At 41.0% G+C, this 12307-nt stretch overlaps 1 protein-coding gene across 1 annotated transcript; it reads left to right on the plus strand.

The window, feature by feature from the left end:
- The first annotated feature begins 9336 nt into the window (after positions 1–9336).
- Positions 9337–10281, plus strand: LOC102538805 (olfactory receptor 6N2-like). The gene has a single exon (XM_006215721.2). It carries the CDS (start codon positions 9337–9339, stop codon positions 10279–10281), a length of 945 nt encoding a protein of 314 aa, XP_006215783.1.
- The last annotated feature ends 2026 nt before the right edge of the window (positions 10282–12307 follow it).

Genomic DNA, 12307 nt, shown 5'->3' on the forward strand with positions numbered 1-12307 from the left:
CACTTCTATTCAGCATAGTCTTGGAAGTCCTAGACACAGCAATCAGGCAAGAAACAGAAATAAAAGGGATCCAAATTGGAAAAGAAGAGGTGAAATTGTCACTATATGCAGATGACATGATACTAAATATAGAAAACCCTGAAATGTAAATGAATATATAAGAAACACTTTTTTTTCAATTTGGATTAAAAAATAAATCCAGGTACATGTCTTTGACAAAATACACATAAAGTATGTAGTCACCTAAAAGTTGTATAACCAGTTTAGATATAATGGTGGAGCTTAAAATAGACTTTTAGAAAAAAATGTCAGTACAGGTAGAATTTCACTGCATAATGACAAAGTATTCAATGCCTAAGAAAATGCAATTGAAATTATGTATTTACATAATATATGTGTATATGTATATATATGTATACCCCGTGTGTGTGTGTGTATGTGTGTGTGTGTGTGTATGTGTGTGTATATATATATATATATATATATATAAAATGTGTTATTTCTTTACATTACTCAATATGGCAACATATTGCCATTTTTTCCTTCCCTTGATTTACAAATATACACACATAGTAAATATACTTGTATACATGCAGGTACTCCCTACTTCCTGAAATTTTGCCTTATGTCTCTTCAATTTTACAAAAGATCCACATCAGTGTAGCAATGGCTTTATGGCTTTTCTTTTTTTTTTTTTTTTTTTTTGGTAAAAGTGAAAATCCTCTTTGGATTTCTTTCAGTTAGCAAAAAAAAAAAAAGGACTAATGTAAATCTTTAGTAAAAGTAAAGTGGCATAAGGCGAACTTTTGGAAAGCAGGGGATCCTCTTCGCTTTATGCCATTTTGGCTCATGAAAGGTTTCAGAATAACAATCTCCTTTCAGATAGTGGTGGAAACCTGTATGTACGTAAACTGTATATAAAAATATATGGAAGAAAGCAAAAGAACTAGAATAAGAAACTGACAAAACTACCATTACCGCCGGAGGTTTCACCATCTCTCTCTAAATTGCTGAAACAACAAGGTTAAAAAAAATAATAGTTATGATTAAGATTTAGAAGATTTGACCAACACAATTAACAGCTTAAGAAACTTTATCTGACTTCAGGGATTGTGAGTCCAGCATTTATAAACTTCTCCAACACACATGAAATAATTTAAAAATATTTATCATGTACCAGGCCATAAAATGGCCAGTTTCCCCAGTATCTACAAGTAGTCAGTACAGTGTCCAGCACATAATAGGTGCTCAATGAACAGTGGATGAATGAATGAACATTAATAAATAAATGGTCTTGCTCAGGAGTAAAAAAATGCTGGAAAATGATTTGAATGGGAGAGAGGCAACTCATCTGTGGTGCAGGCATCCTGATCTCCAGCAGACAACTCATAATCAAGTTTATCCTAAACTGTTCAACTTACTCAGTACACAAACATGGAAAGATTCCTTCTCCATCTCTCCCACCATCATACTTACAACCATACTCTGGTCTGCTTGCTTTTTGTCAGAAGTGTTCAGAAGCTCAAAGAAAACTGAGTCTGCGCAAGTCTCAGAAGTGGATTTGACCACTTTTAAGCAGCCTGGTTTGTGAGTGGTTGCAGGCTCTGAAGAGACACTGTGCCTCTGTAGAGCAGAAACTTTTTGGGATTTTAGCCCCTTGTTGAATTCTTCCATGATGGATTTAGGAGTTATCTCCTTGGTTCTATTAGGTATTAGGTGTGTATCTAAAATGCAGATAATAATAGCAATCAACAAATTCTGTCACCGAGCAGGACCCTGTGGGGCCTTCCAGTTCAGACCCCTCCCCATTTCCTCTGCTGCAGCTCCTTTCTGAAGTATCTGGTATCTCATGCGTATTTACTGAGTTTTTCTGATGCTAAAAACCACCACCAAAAGGAAAAAATTAACTACTTGATGATGGAGAGCACGTAGACCCTTAGCCTTCTGGTACCTAGGGGTTTGTAGTGTTAACCACTCCATTACCTCAGCATCAACCAGAGACTTGTGCATGAGCTGATTGTGTATCCTGCAACCTCCCTCCCTTATCTGACCCTTAAATGTGCTTTGCTGAAACCCTTTAGGGAGTTTGGGTTTTCTTGGGCATAAGCCACTCCGTCCTTCTTGCTCGGCCCTGCAATAAACCTTTCTTTGCTCCAAACTCCCATGTTTCAATTTCTTTGGCCTCATGGTGCGGTGGGCTCACGAACTTGCATTCAGTAACAGTTACATTTTATTCTTGTAGCCAACATAAATTATCTTAATTCTCCCAACAACCTTAAAGATGGGTGCTATTAACCTTTCAGTTTTGCAAATGAGGCAAAAAGGGGTTAGCTAAATCGCCCTAAATTTTACAACTGCTGATTTTTGATTATGATTTTACAACTGCTGATTCAAACCCAAGGTTTTCTTACTGCAAGTTCTTTATACTGTTACCAACACTGAAAATTGCACTTGTGGTTCTGATTTTTTGGTACCGTCTGAAAGTCATGAGACACAGTGCCATATATGTATGTGTCTGTGGGTATGCAGACAAGCAGAGATGGGTAAATATGCAGATGACCAGAACTGTTTTATTTTATTTTTTACTTTACATTCAGTATTTATTTTCATCTTTTAAAAAATTTTTATTGAAGTGTAATTGATTTACAATGTTAGTCTCAGGAGTAGAGCAAAGTGATCCAGTTATACACACATATAGATACATATTTTGTCTTTTCAGATTCTTTTCCATTATGTTATAAGAAATTGAATATAGTTCCCTGTGCTATACGGTAGGTCCTTGTTGTTTATCTATTTTATGTATAGTGATGTATGTCTGTTAATCCCCAACCCTAGAACTGCTTTATTTTTTTCTGAAAGAAAATGATCATTTTTTCCCCCAAAAAGGAAATGAGAGTTTAAAAAATGTTCTGAAAGAGCAAACAAGTGTGGCAAGACCTTCCTTTGTTTGAACTCAGATGGTGTACACCCCTTTTGGGGGGGTTGTCTCTTGGGGTATATATTTATGTTACTCTCATATTTCCTACTTCTCTCTTCACTTCCTTTATAGTTAATAAAAAAATTTTTTAAAGCAGAAGTGAGGATACTACACTGTTATTTCTTGATGTTACTGGGTATCAGAACAAAACACTGCATTTATCATAGTTCATAAAATTATATTTCAGAGAAACAAGGTAATTCATGAAGTCTAAGCTCCATATTGTATATATTAAAAATGTATATCTCAGGAAAGGTGTGTGATCCCTGTGAGTCAGAGTGAGTTAGTGGCAGAGCCTAGATTAAAACCCAGACCCCCTGACTCCCAGTCTCCCTCCCTGGTGCTTCCTAGGAATGTAGCAAACAGACGCTCTTCTGGAGGTTCAGGCAAAGCTGGGCGGCTGGTGTCTCCCGCGGGCCTGGGAGACGACTCCTAGGAGGGCTGTGCTCTGGCCCTGCTTTTTTGATGCTGTGGTCTGCATTCTCATCTTCCCAATTAGTATTAACTGAGGGAGGCACGAGGAGAAAACTGGGGCCTCCCCAAGTCTCCTTGCTCCACAGCTCAGGGAGCGGGGGAGGCCTCTGCAGAGAAAATGTTGATAATTATGGAAGTTGAGGCTCTGCCTCATTAAGCAGGCAGAGCCCCTCCTGGGAACAGTCCCCTCGCCTCACCCCCCCGGCTTCCCCAGCTCAGCTAAGCAGCTCGTTTGCTTTCTCATTAGCCAACTTGTTAGCCCGATGCTCTGTTCCCCTGAGTTGCCCAGAAGAAAAGTTTTGGGGAAGGATGTCCTTAGCTGGCTCGGTCTGTCTCTCATGCTTCCCTGGGGGACGTCTAGGCAGCCAGGTCCTGGAAACAGTTGTGTGTGGTGGTGATAACTCAGCAGTGGGGCCGAGGCTCCTCTGTTTGACCAAAGGGAAGTAGGAGCAAAAGCCTGGATTGGCTCAGGACGTGGAGGGTCAATACAACGGCCTGAGACCTAAGTGAGAAGGAGGGAGAATCCAGGACTGGCTCTGCACACATGGCTCGAAGGTTTCCAGGCTCATCCTGGGCTGTCGGGCCTCTGAGCAGAGGTGCCATGCTGTCTGCACTCCTCCCCACGTACAGAGTTCCTACAGACCCGCACATAGGTACAGCTCTTCAATGCTCACCACTGAGCACCTCATGTTTCAGCAGGACAGGACAAATGTTATTATTCTCTGTTTTTCAAATAGAAGCCTGAGGCCTACAGTACAGAGACTGACTTCACTGTGAGGGGGATTTCTAGCCTTAATTTGTTAAGATCAGCTGAAATGACACTCAGAATAGCCTTATCTTTCAGCCCATTGAGACCAACCATCAGTAATTTAATTTGATGCCTGTATATTACCTCTAACAAGGGAGTAGGAGCAGCAGTAACTCTATAGTAGGTATATGAACTGAGGCTCAGAAAGGTTATCTGACTGGTCTAAGATCGTGGGAAAAGTGATGGATCTAGTGACCATCCCTAGATGAGAGGAGGGGCGGGGGGGGGGGGGAAGAGAATATTTTAGGTAAAGGACTAATACAATGTAGGTAGGGATATGAGTTCAATAATTAGTAACAGTCCAGAATGGATAGAGAAGAAGACGTACAAGGAGGAATAAATGGGAGATGCCGAAATAGTGGATTCAGAAAATGTTAATGATTATTATTACTCTGATTTTACCTTCCCTGAACTGTGGCATCTGGATCTACCAAAAGACTCCTCCTTAGTCTCTTGAAGTACCCAGTTTCTGTGTGAAACAAGGCAGAAAGAGAAGAATTGTTAGTGTATCAGGGCAGAGAAATTATATACATGTGTACACACACACACACACACACACACACACACACGTGTTGAAACCACACACTCCGTGGTAGTATCAAAGGTAACATTCTATCACATAGGTTGTATTCATAGTTTATCATTGAAGAAAAGCCCAAATGTTTTTAAGAACAAAGCAGGGCAGGGTATGGGTGTAGCTTAGTGGTAGAGCGCCAGCTTGGTGTGCATGAGGGCTTGAATTCAATGCCTAGTACCTCCATTAAAAAAATTTTAAAAACAAACAAATAAATAAATAAACTTAATTACCACCCCAACCCCCCCCAAAAGAGAATAAAAGGGCACTATTAATAATTATAGTGGGGCCACAGGCATTAACCACAACTCACCTGGGCAAACCAGGCTACGTGAGTGCACTATGTCACTGTAGTGACATGTATTTTACAGTTAAACGTATTGGTTTCAATGGATACTATACTTAACGTTATTAAAAAGGCAAAACAGTTCATGAACGATATATATAGAAGAGTATTTCTCCAACCCAGACCCGTCTGTCCCGTGCCAGCTTGCCCCCCATCCCAACAGGAAATAACTTTCATTAGTGTTTCATACAACAGTGCACTGTTTCTTTATGCAAAGCAAGTGACGAGGAGTATCTTCTACGCCCTCTGGAGACCATTTCATATTACGGTAGAAAGTGCCTCCCCTTTTGATAAACAGCGTCACAGTGTTCCATTATGTTTTTAATTTAACCAGTCCCCTGCTGAAGGGCTCACGGGTTGCTTCCGGCCTTGCTATTACAAACAGAACTGCAGTGAAAAACGCTACTTATACATCATATTATATACATACCTGCAAGATGAATTCCTAGAAGTCGGATTGCTGGGCACACAAAGGAATCGATAGTTTGCATAAATGTTGCTAAAATTTCCTCCAAATTAATTTTGCTATTTTGTACTCCTGCGAGCAGCCTATGAAAATGTCTGTTTCCCTGCGGTTTTTGCAACAAAGTGTGTTTTTAGACTTCTAGGTCTTTGTCCATCTGAAGGTGATAAAATCATCTCAGTGTAGTTTAAAGTTGCATGTATCTTATTCTGAGTTCTGTTGGGTATCTTTTCATGTATTTAAGTGCCTTTATTGTTTTATGAATGCCTATTTGGGGATCTTATTACTCACACTCCAGATTAAGCATCTTGAAGAAAGGGATTGTGTTGTATGAAATAGGAAGCATTTAAGAAATGCATTTCATGAATGAATCACTATTATCTCCCCTCTCCACACACTATTTAAGCTGCTTTTGGTAACACCTTTTCTAACTTTTGGATCACATTTTTTTCCTTGGAAAACCGTATTATGTATAAATATATCCATAATACAGAATATCTAGATGAATAAAATTTTAAAATCATATATAACATTATTTTAAAGCAAGTATTCATCTATTCCTTTCTAATAATTTCCTGTAACATAGGCTTTTTCCAAATGTTAATAATCATTGTATAATGTTGACACCTGAAATAATTTGTTAACACTTAACAGTTTTAATCGTCTCCTTTGCTAAATCATGAATTTCTTGATGGAGACATCAGACCTTGTTCTTTTCTTTTGCTCCATTTCTAACAAGTGTTAAGGGAGTGCATTTTACCAGTGGCAGGTAACTTGAGAGGAAAATGAACAATTTCCTTGGCTGAGCAAGGCCTGAACTGGGAATGCTGCAACTTTTATTTTCACCTTCCATGTTACTTTTCAGTCAAGCACCTCACTCCTTATTCATTTACATTGCTAAATATCTTGCATATATTTTTGCATCGATTTGAGTTTGCAGATGAGCTTCTTATAAACAGATGTTTGTGTCACACTGATTGCTTTCTAGAGGCAACACACAGCCATTATACACCCTTTAGTGCAAGCCAGGAGGAGGTACTACAACGCATGGGTGCGGTCTGTCCTGGAATCTCCCTTATAGGTTCATAAATAAGACTGCAAACCACAGGTGTGTTGGTGCTGGGACTGCGGGGAATGCAGCAGTTTTGTCGTGGTGGTTGCAACCATTTATCCTGGAGAAGGGCCAGGGGTTTCACATGAAGTGGAATCTATGCACAAGGCTGTTAAAGACTGAACAAGCAGCTGAAAAATTTTTACTTAAGGACAGATTCTTCCAATCTTGAGTTCCCATTATGTTCTAAAGTAAAACTCTCAAAACCACGTAGCACATTTTTTTTATGTTGTTAAAACAACTCCAGCTTTCATAGGAAGATTTCCCTGGCTAGTCTGAGGAGAGTTAACACTTATGTGGTCTATATGCAAATCTTTCATGATTAATGTTCTGATAGCCAATTTAATTTTGTTATTACCTTGTCCTCTGCCTCTGATTTCTAAATGTTAAACCACATTTGCATTGGCCAATGATGCAAATCTTCTATTCTCCGGCGAATTCATTCTTTCCATCTATTACTTCCATGGCCTTTATACCCATCCAGTTCATGCTTATGTATTATCCCCAGTCAAGGTCAGAATTCACAAGCTGACTGAAGACATCTATGAAGATGCTACTGATGGCAATAGAAATGACAGTGGGGATGGAAAACTGAATAAGCATTATCAAATGTCCCATATAATCATAATGGTGATGATGGTATAAATGATGACAGCAATACTGGTGGTGGTGGTGGTGGTGGTTCAGTGTTTGGCACATAGTAAATATTCAATAATAACTGAGTCAATAAATAAACGATAGTGGACATGGAGACGGTGGTGGCAATTGTCCTGGAAATAAGGAGAGTGACAGTGTTGCTGATCTTTTTAATGCTGTGGTCAGGTTAGCAGTGGGTATTTTGATGATTTATTCTTTGCAGGTCATCTAGCTCTGATTAACGGAACTGAGTGGAAGTGAAACTGAGAAGCGTCCTTGCAAGGCAATTTTTAAGAAGAGAAAACTCACTTTTGGGTGCTCAAGGAGTTATTCTACATGTGTGCATAACATCATGCAAGAGGTTGTCTCTGCCCACAGGAAGCTCTGTGGAACTTGCAGAAGTTCTGGCAATGTCCCAGAGGAGGCAATGTCCCTGAGAATTGATTCAGAGCCCAACAAGTGGAAGTGCAGAGTTGAGAAAAGTCATTTGAGAAACAGAGCTGCTCTGCTTCACCTTCCTGTACCCAACTTCCTGCCCCAGAGGAAGCCCAACTGAGAGCTAGTCGTCCCCATCAAACCCAGGGAACACACAGCAAGCATCCCCTGGGAGGCCAGCATTTCCAGGAAAATGAGATATAAGGAGGGAAGTGTCTTGGGCTACAAGGATGCTGAGAAGGATGCTACAAGTCCTGATGTCGTCGAAACAGTCAGGTAATAGGTAGGGACGGTGCAGCAGAGATGAGCTGTGAAGACGAGGACTGGGGAGGGCTTTGACCTTTCCTGTGAGAGGGCTACTAGGGTATGAAAGGAAAATTTTAGAAACAGTGGTGTTGCATCCCCCACAGCCCATAAACGTTTCCTTTTCTTTTTTTTTTAACATTTTTTTTATTGAGTTATAGTCATTTTACAATGTTGTGTCAAATTCCAGTGTAGAGCATAATTTTTCAGATATACATAAACATACATACATTCATTGTCACATTCTGTTTTGCTGTGAGCCCCCACAAGATCCTGTATATATTTCCCTGTGCTACACAGTACAATCTTGTTTAGCCCATAAACAGTTTCAATGATTTTTAGGAAACTATAGATTTTCTGTGTTGTGAGAGTCTTAGGAAACATCAGTTCAAACCTTTTTATTTTAGAGAAAGAGAAGTTGAGTTTATATACGGAGAAGCTGCTCAGCCCACTGTGTGTCGCCAGCTAGTGACCAGTAAGCTCGCAAAGCCAAATGCCTGACTTAAATGAAGGCTTAAAAAAATACTATATAAAGCTTCTTGCTTGGGTGTTCTGACGTCATGGTGTTCCTCCTTGAGAATTCCTGGTGCCTTTCTCTTTTGGAGATTACCTTTCAAAAGAGTGACACTCAAGTAAATTGTCATCAGGCATTAGGGACCTGAGATTTCAGGAACTGTTCTCAGAGATTTTGCATTTCTTTTATTTCCCATCTATTTTTCTTTGACTCATTAAAAGAACAGACTATAAACTTTAGAGGAGGTTCCTGGCCTCAGCAGTCACTTTTAAGGGATGATTTACCTCTCTTTTCCATAGCCCGATATTGCTGGTTATTTAATCTTTGGAAAGTACAGGAAGGGTAGAGGTAGGAATTTTCCTGTCTCTCCTGTTTCCTGATGGTGGAGTAGGGAAGAAATTCAGTTGCCTGAGTCTCTGGAGCATAATATTATAACATAGAGAAGGACTGAACTGGCATCAGGAGCCTTGGTTTCTAGTGCCAGCCCTGTCAACAACAGATCTTATGATATGGGTCCAACCATTTGTGCCTTCAGGACTGCAGTTCCTCTACTGCAAAGTGAGGAGCACTGGTTAAAGTTAAGTTCCCTTCAGGTGCTCATTTTCAGTGTTCATGGCACTAGGAACATTTTTGGAATAGAGGAAGAAATCCTGACATTGTTCATTTTCTGTCTTTATCCCTTGTTCCCAGGAATCATGGATCATGTCAATCACACGGGGACCCAGAGTTTCATCCTTGCGGGTTTCACTACCTCTGGAACCCTGCGACCTCTTGCTTTCTTGGGGACACTGTGCGTCTATCTCCTCACCCTGGCAGGCAACTTGTTCATCATTGTCCTGGTGCGGGCAGATTCGGGACTGTCCACGCCCATGTACTTCTTCATCAGTGTCCTCTCCTTCCTGGAACTCTGGTACGTCAGCACCACCGTGCCCACGCTTCTGCACACCTTGCTCCATGGGCACTTGCCCATCTCATCGGCCGTGTGCTTTGTCCAGCTCTATGTCTTCCATTCCTTGGGCATGACTGAGTGCTACCTGTTGGGTGTCATGGCGCTGGACCGCTACCTTGCCATCTGTCGCCCACTCCACTACCATGCGCTCATGAGCAGGCAGGTACGGTTACGGCTGGCAGGGGCCACTTGGGTGGCTGGCTTCTCAGCTGCACTTGTGCCACCCAGCCTCATAGCCACTCTGCCCTTCTGTTTGACAGAGGTGGCTCATTACTTTTGTGACCTGGCACCACTAATGAGATTGGTGTGTGTGGACACAAGCTGGCATCATCAGGTCCATGGGGCAGTGATTGGTGTGGCCACTGGGTGCAACTTTGTGCTCATTTTAGGACTGTATGGGGGCATCCTGAGAGCTGTGCTGAAGCTGCCCTCAGCTGCCAGCCGTGCCAAGGCCTTCTCCACCTGCTCCTCCCACGTGACTGTGGTGGCACTGTTTTATGCGTCTGCCTTCACAGTTTATGTGGGCTTCCCTGGGAGTCGCCCTGAGGGCGCAGACAAGCATGTTGCCTTAGTGTATGCCCTTCTCACTCCTTTCCTCAACCCCATCATCTATGCCCTTCGCAACAAGGAGGTGAAGGAGGCCATAAAGAGGATCAGTGTCAGGATCAGGACTATTCTGAGGGAACCCTGATCATCTCTATTGCTGTGGCCCCGGTTCTTGGTAACTAGAGGCATCAGCCAGCTGGTTAGTCAATCACCGGGCCAGAGTTCAAGTAAATGGAAAATAAATCAATCAGATCATTTGTCAATATGCTGCAGACACTCACCCAAGAAGACATAGTCCAGGATTAATCAGAGTTGGAACATGTAGAGAGAAAGGAGGTACGTCTTTGGTTCTATCCCAGTCTAATGGGGGAGAAATGTCATAAAGAAGGACAAAGACAGAGACACCATCTAAGTCTAAATGTTTTTCCTATACTTATGACTTACAGAGAAAGTACAATATTGAGAGAAAGAAGATAATCTAAAGCTGAAAGTGGGGTCTTTCGTCAAGATAAGATTCCAGGGGAAAGACTGAAAAGGTGGAAAACAAAGTTGGCAAAAAGGAGATTAAAATTATAACTTGTGCAAGTTTCAGATGTGAAGCAGGAAGCCATGGGCAGAAAGGGTATCCGGGTGAAACCCAGTGATCTGGGGTTATCACGTGATCAAAGGCAGCTCAGTGGAGGGAGGACGATTGTATCGGGCAGGAGGCTAGAAGCTGGAGATAATAAATTACTGTTTAATGTAGCAAGAACAAAGTATTGGAAATGAGGGTGCTGTCTGAGTTCTCTTCTAATATTATAGAATATACCTTAGAAGGGAGCTGGAGCCATATTAAATAAATACATAAAAAAAAATAAAGAAAGAAAGAAGAACCAAGCAGCAAACTGAGTGACAAAAAGCTTTGCAAGCAGACAGGTACAAAGTAGAAAACAGACTGAGATTAAAAAGTAGAGACGGGGACCTGAAGGCGTGATCCCATCCTGTCAGCTCCCCGACCACTTCTTCTGATGAGCAAAGTTTGAGAATTACTGCTCAGATTTGAAACTTCTGTACTTTAGTAATGTGTGCACTGAAGATCTAATACCTGCCAAAGGGAGTCATTAATATTATGGGAACAGACAGGACCAGAATCTTGGCAGAGACTAGCCACCGTATGGGTTTTAAATATTCTCCATTTTTCTTTCTTATGTAAGTAACTGCTAAAAAATCAAACCAATTTTTGTGTGTGTGTGTGTATTTCTGCCCTATGCCAGAAGTGACAGCTGCTTTCAAATGTATTTTTTATTTTATTTTTTTATTTTTAGGTTTTGCCCCTTTCACTTTGCAAATGTAGTTTTTATTTGATCTTCATAATATCCCTTTGAGGGAGGAAGAATCATCTCAATGTCTACATGGTGAAATTAGGAAGATTACTGCTCTTGCTGTAAAGAAACATGGAATCAACCCCAGATCCACTCCCGTGGGCTGGGTGACCTTGGCGAGACCTCCTCAGCCTCATTCTCTCTGTCTGCCAAGTGAGAGTAAGGAGGGGAAGACTGCTCAAATACCTTCCTGCTGGGGGAGTTTTGATTCTCTGATTGCAACGCTTCGTAAAAAAGGCAGTATCTGAACTAGACCTGGATGGGTAAGATCTGAATATCCAGAGCAGAGAAGGGGAGGTATTGGTCCAAATCCCAGTTAAATACTGTTTTTGACTATGTGATCCTGGACAAAATATAAAATAACTTCTTTCTGACCTCAATTTTATCTTCCTTTAATAAAATTCTCTAACAATTCTAGAGTTTAAATGAAATGATACATGCTAAGTGTTCAATACATATTAGCCTTATAAATCCCAGAGGCAGGGCAGTGTAGCGAATTAGAACACGGATTTTGATACCTGTCTGCCTGGATTCGAGTATTAATTCTACCATTTAATTGCTGTGTGACCTTAAGTAATGTACCTAACCTTCCTGTGCCTCAGGTTCCTGATCTGTAAAATGAGGACATAGTAGAAACTTAAACACTATATAAATGTTAGTTATTACTATTTCATACATTTTCCACATACATTTCTGCAGCAGGAATGTCTTTCCTTGAGAATGCTTAGTTTCACACCTATCTCACATTTTCATTATGTGTAAAGTCAGCAGAGTTGATACTTCTCCTAGTAAAGCGCCTCCTTTTGATCC

This window comes from Vicugna pacos, chromosome 21 (genome assembly GCF_048564905.1).
Source record: "Vicugna pacos chromosome 21, VicPac4, whole genome shotgun sequence".
NCBI lineage: Eukaryota > Metazoa > Chordata > Mammalia > Artiodactyla > Camelidae > Vicugna > Vicugna pacos.

Excerpts from the sequence above, each read along its gene's own strand:
- LOC102538805 (XM_006215721.2), top strand. The coding sequence starts at position 9,337 with ATGGATCATGTCAATCACACGGGGACCCAGAGTTTCATCCTTGCGGGT.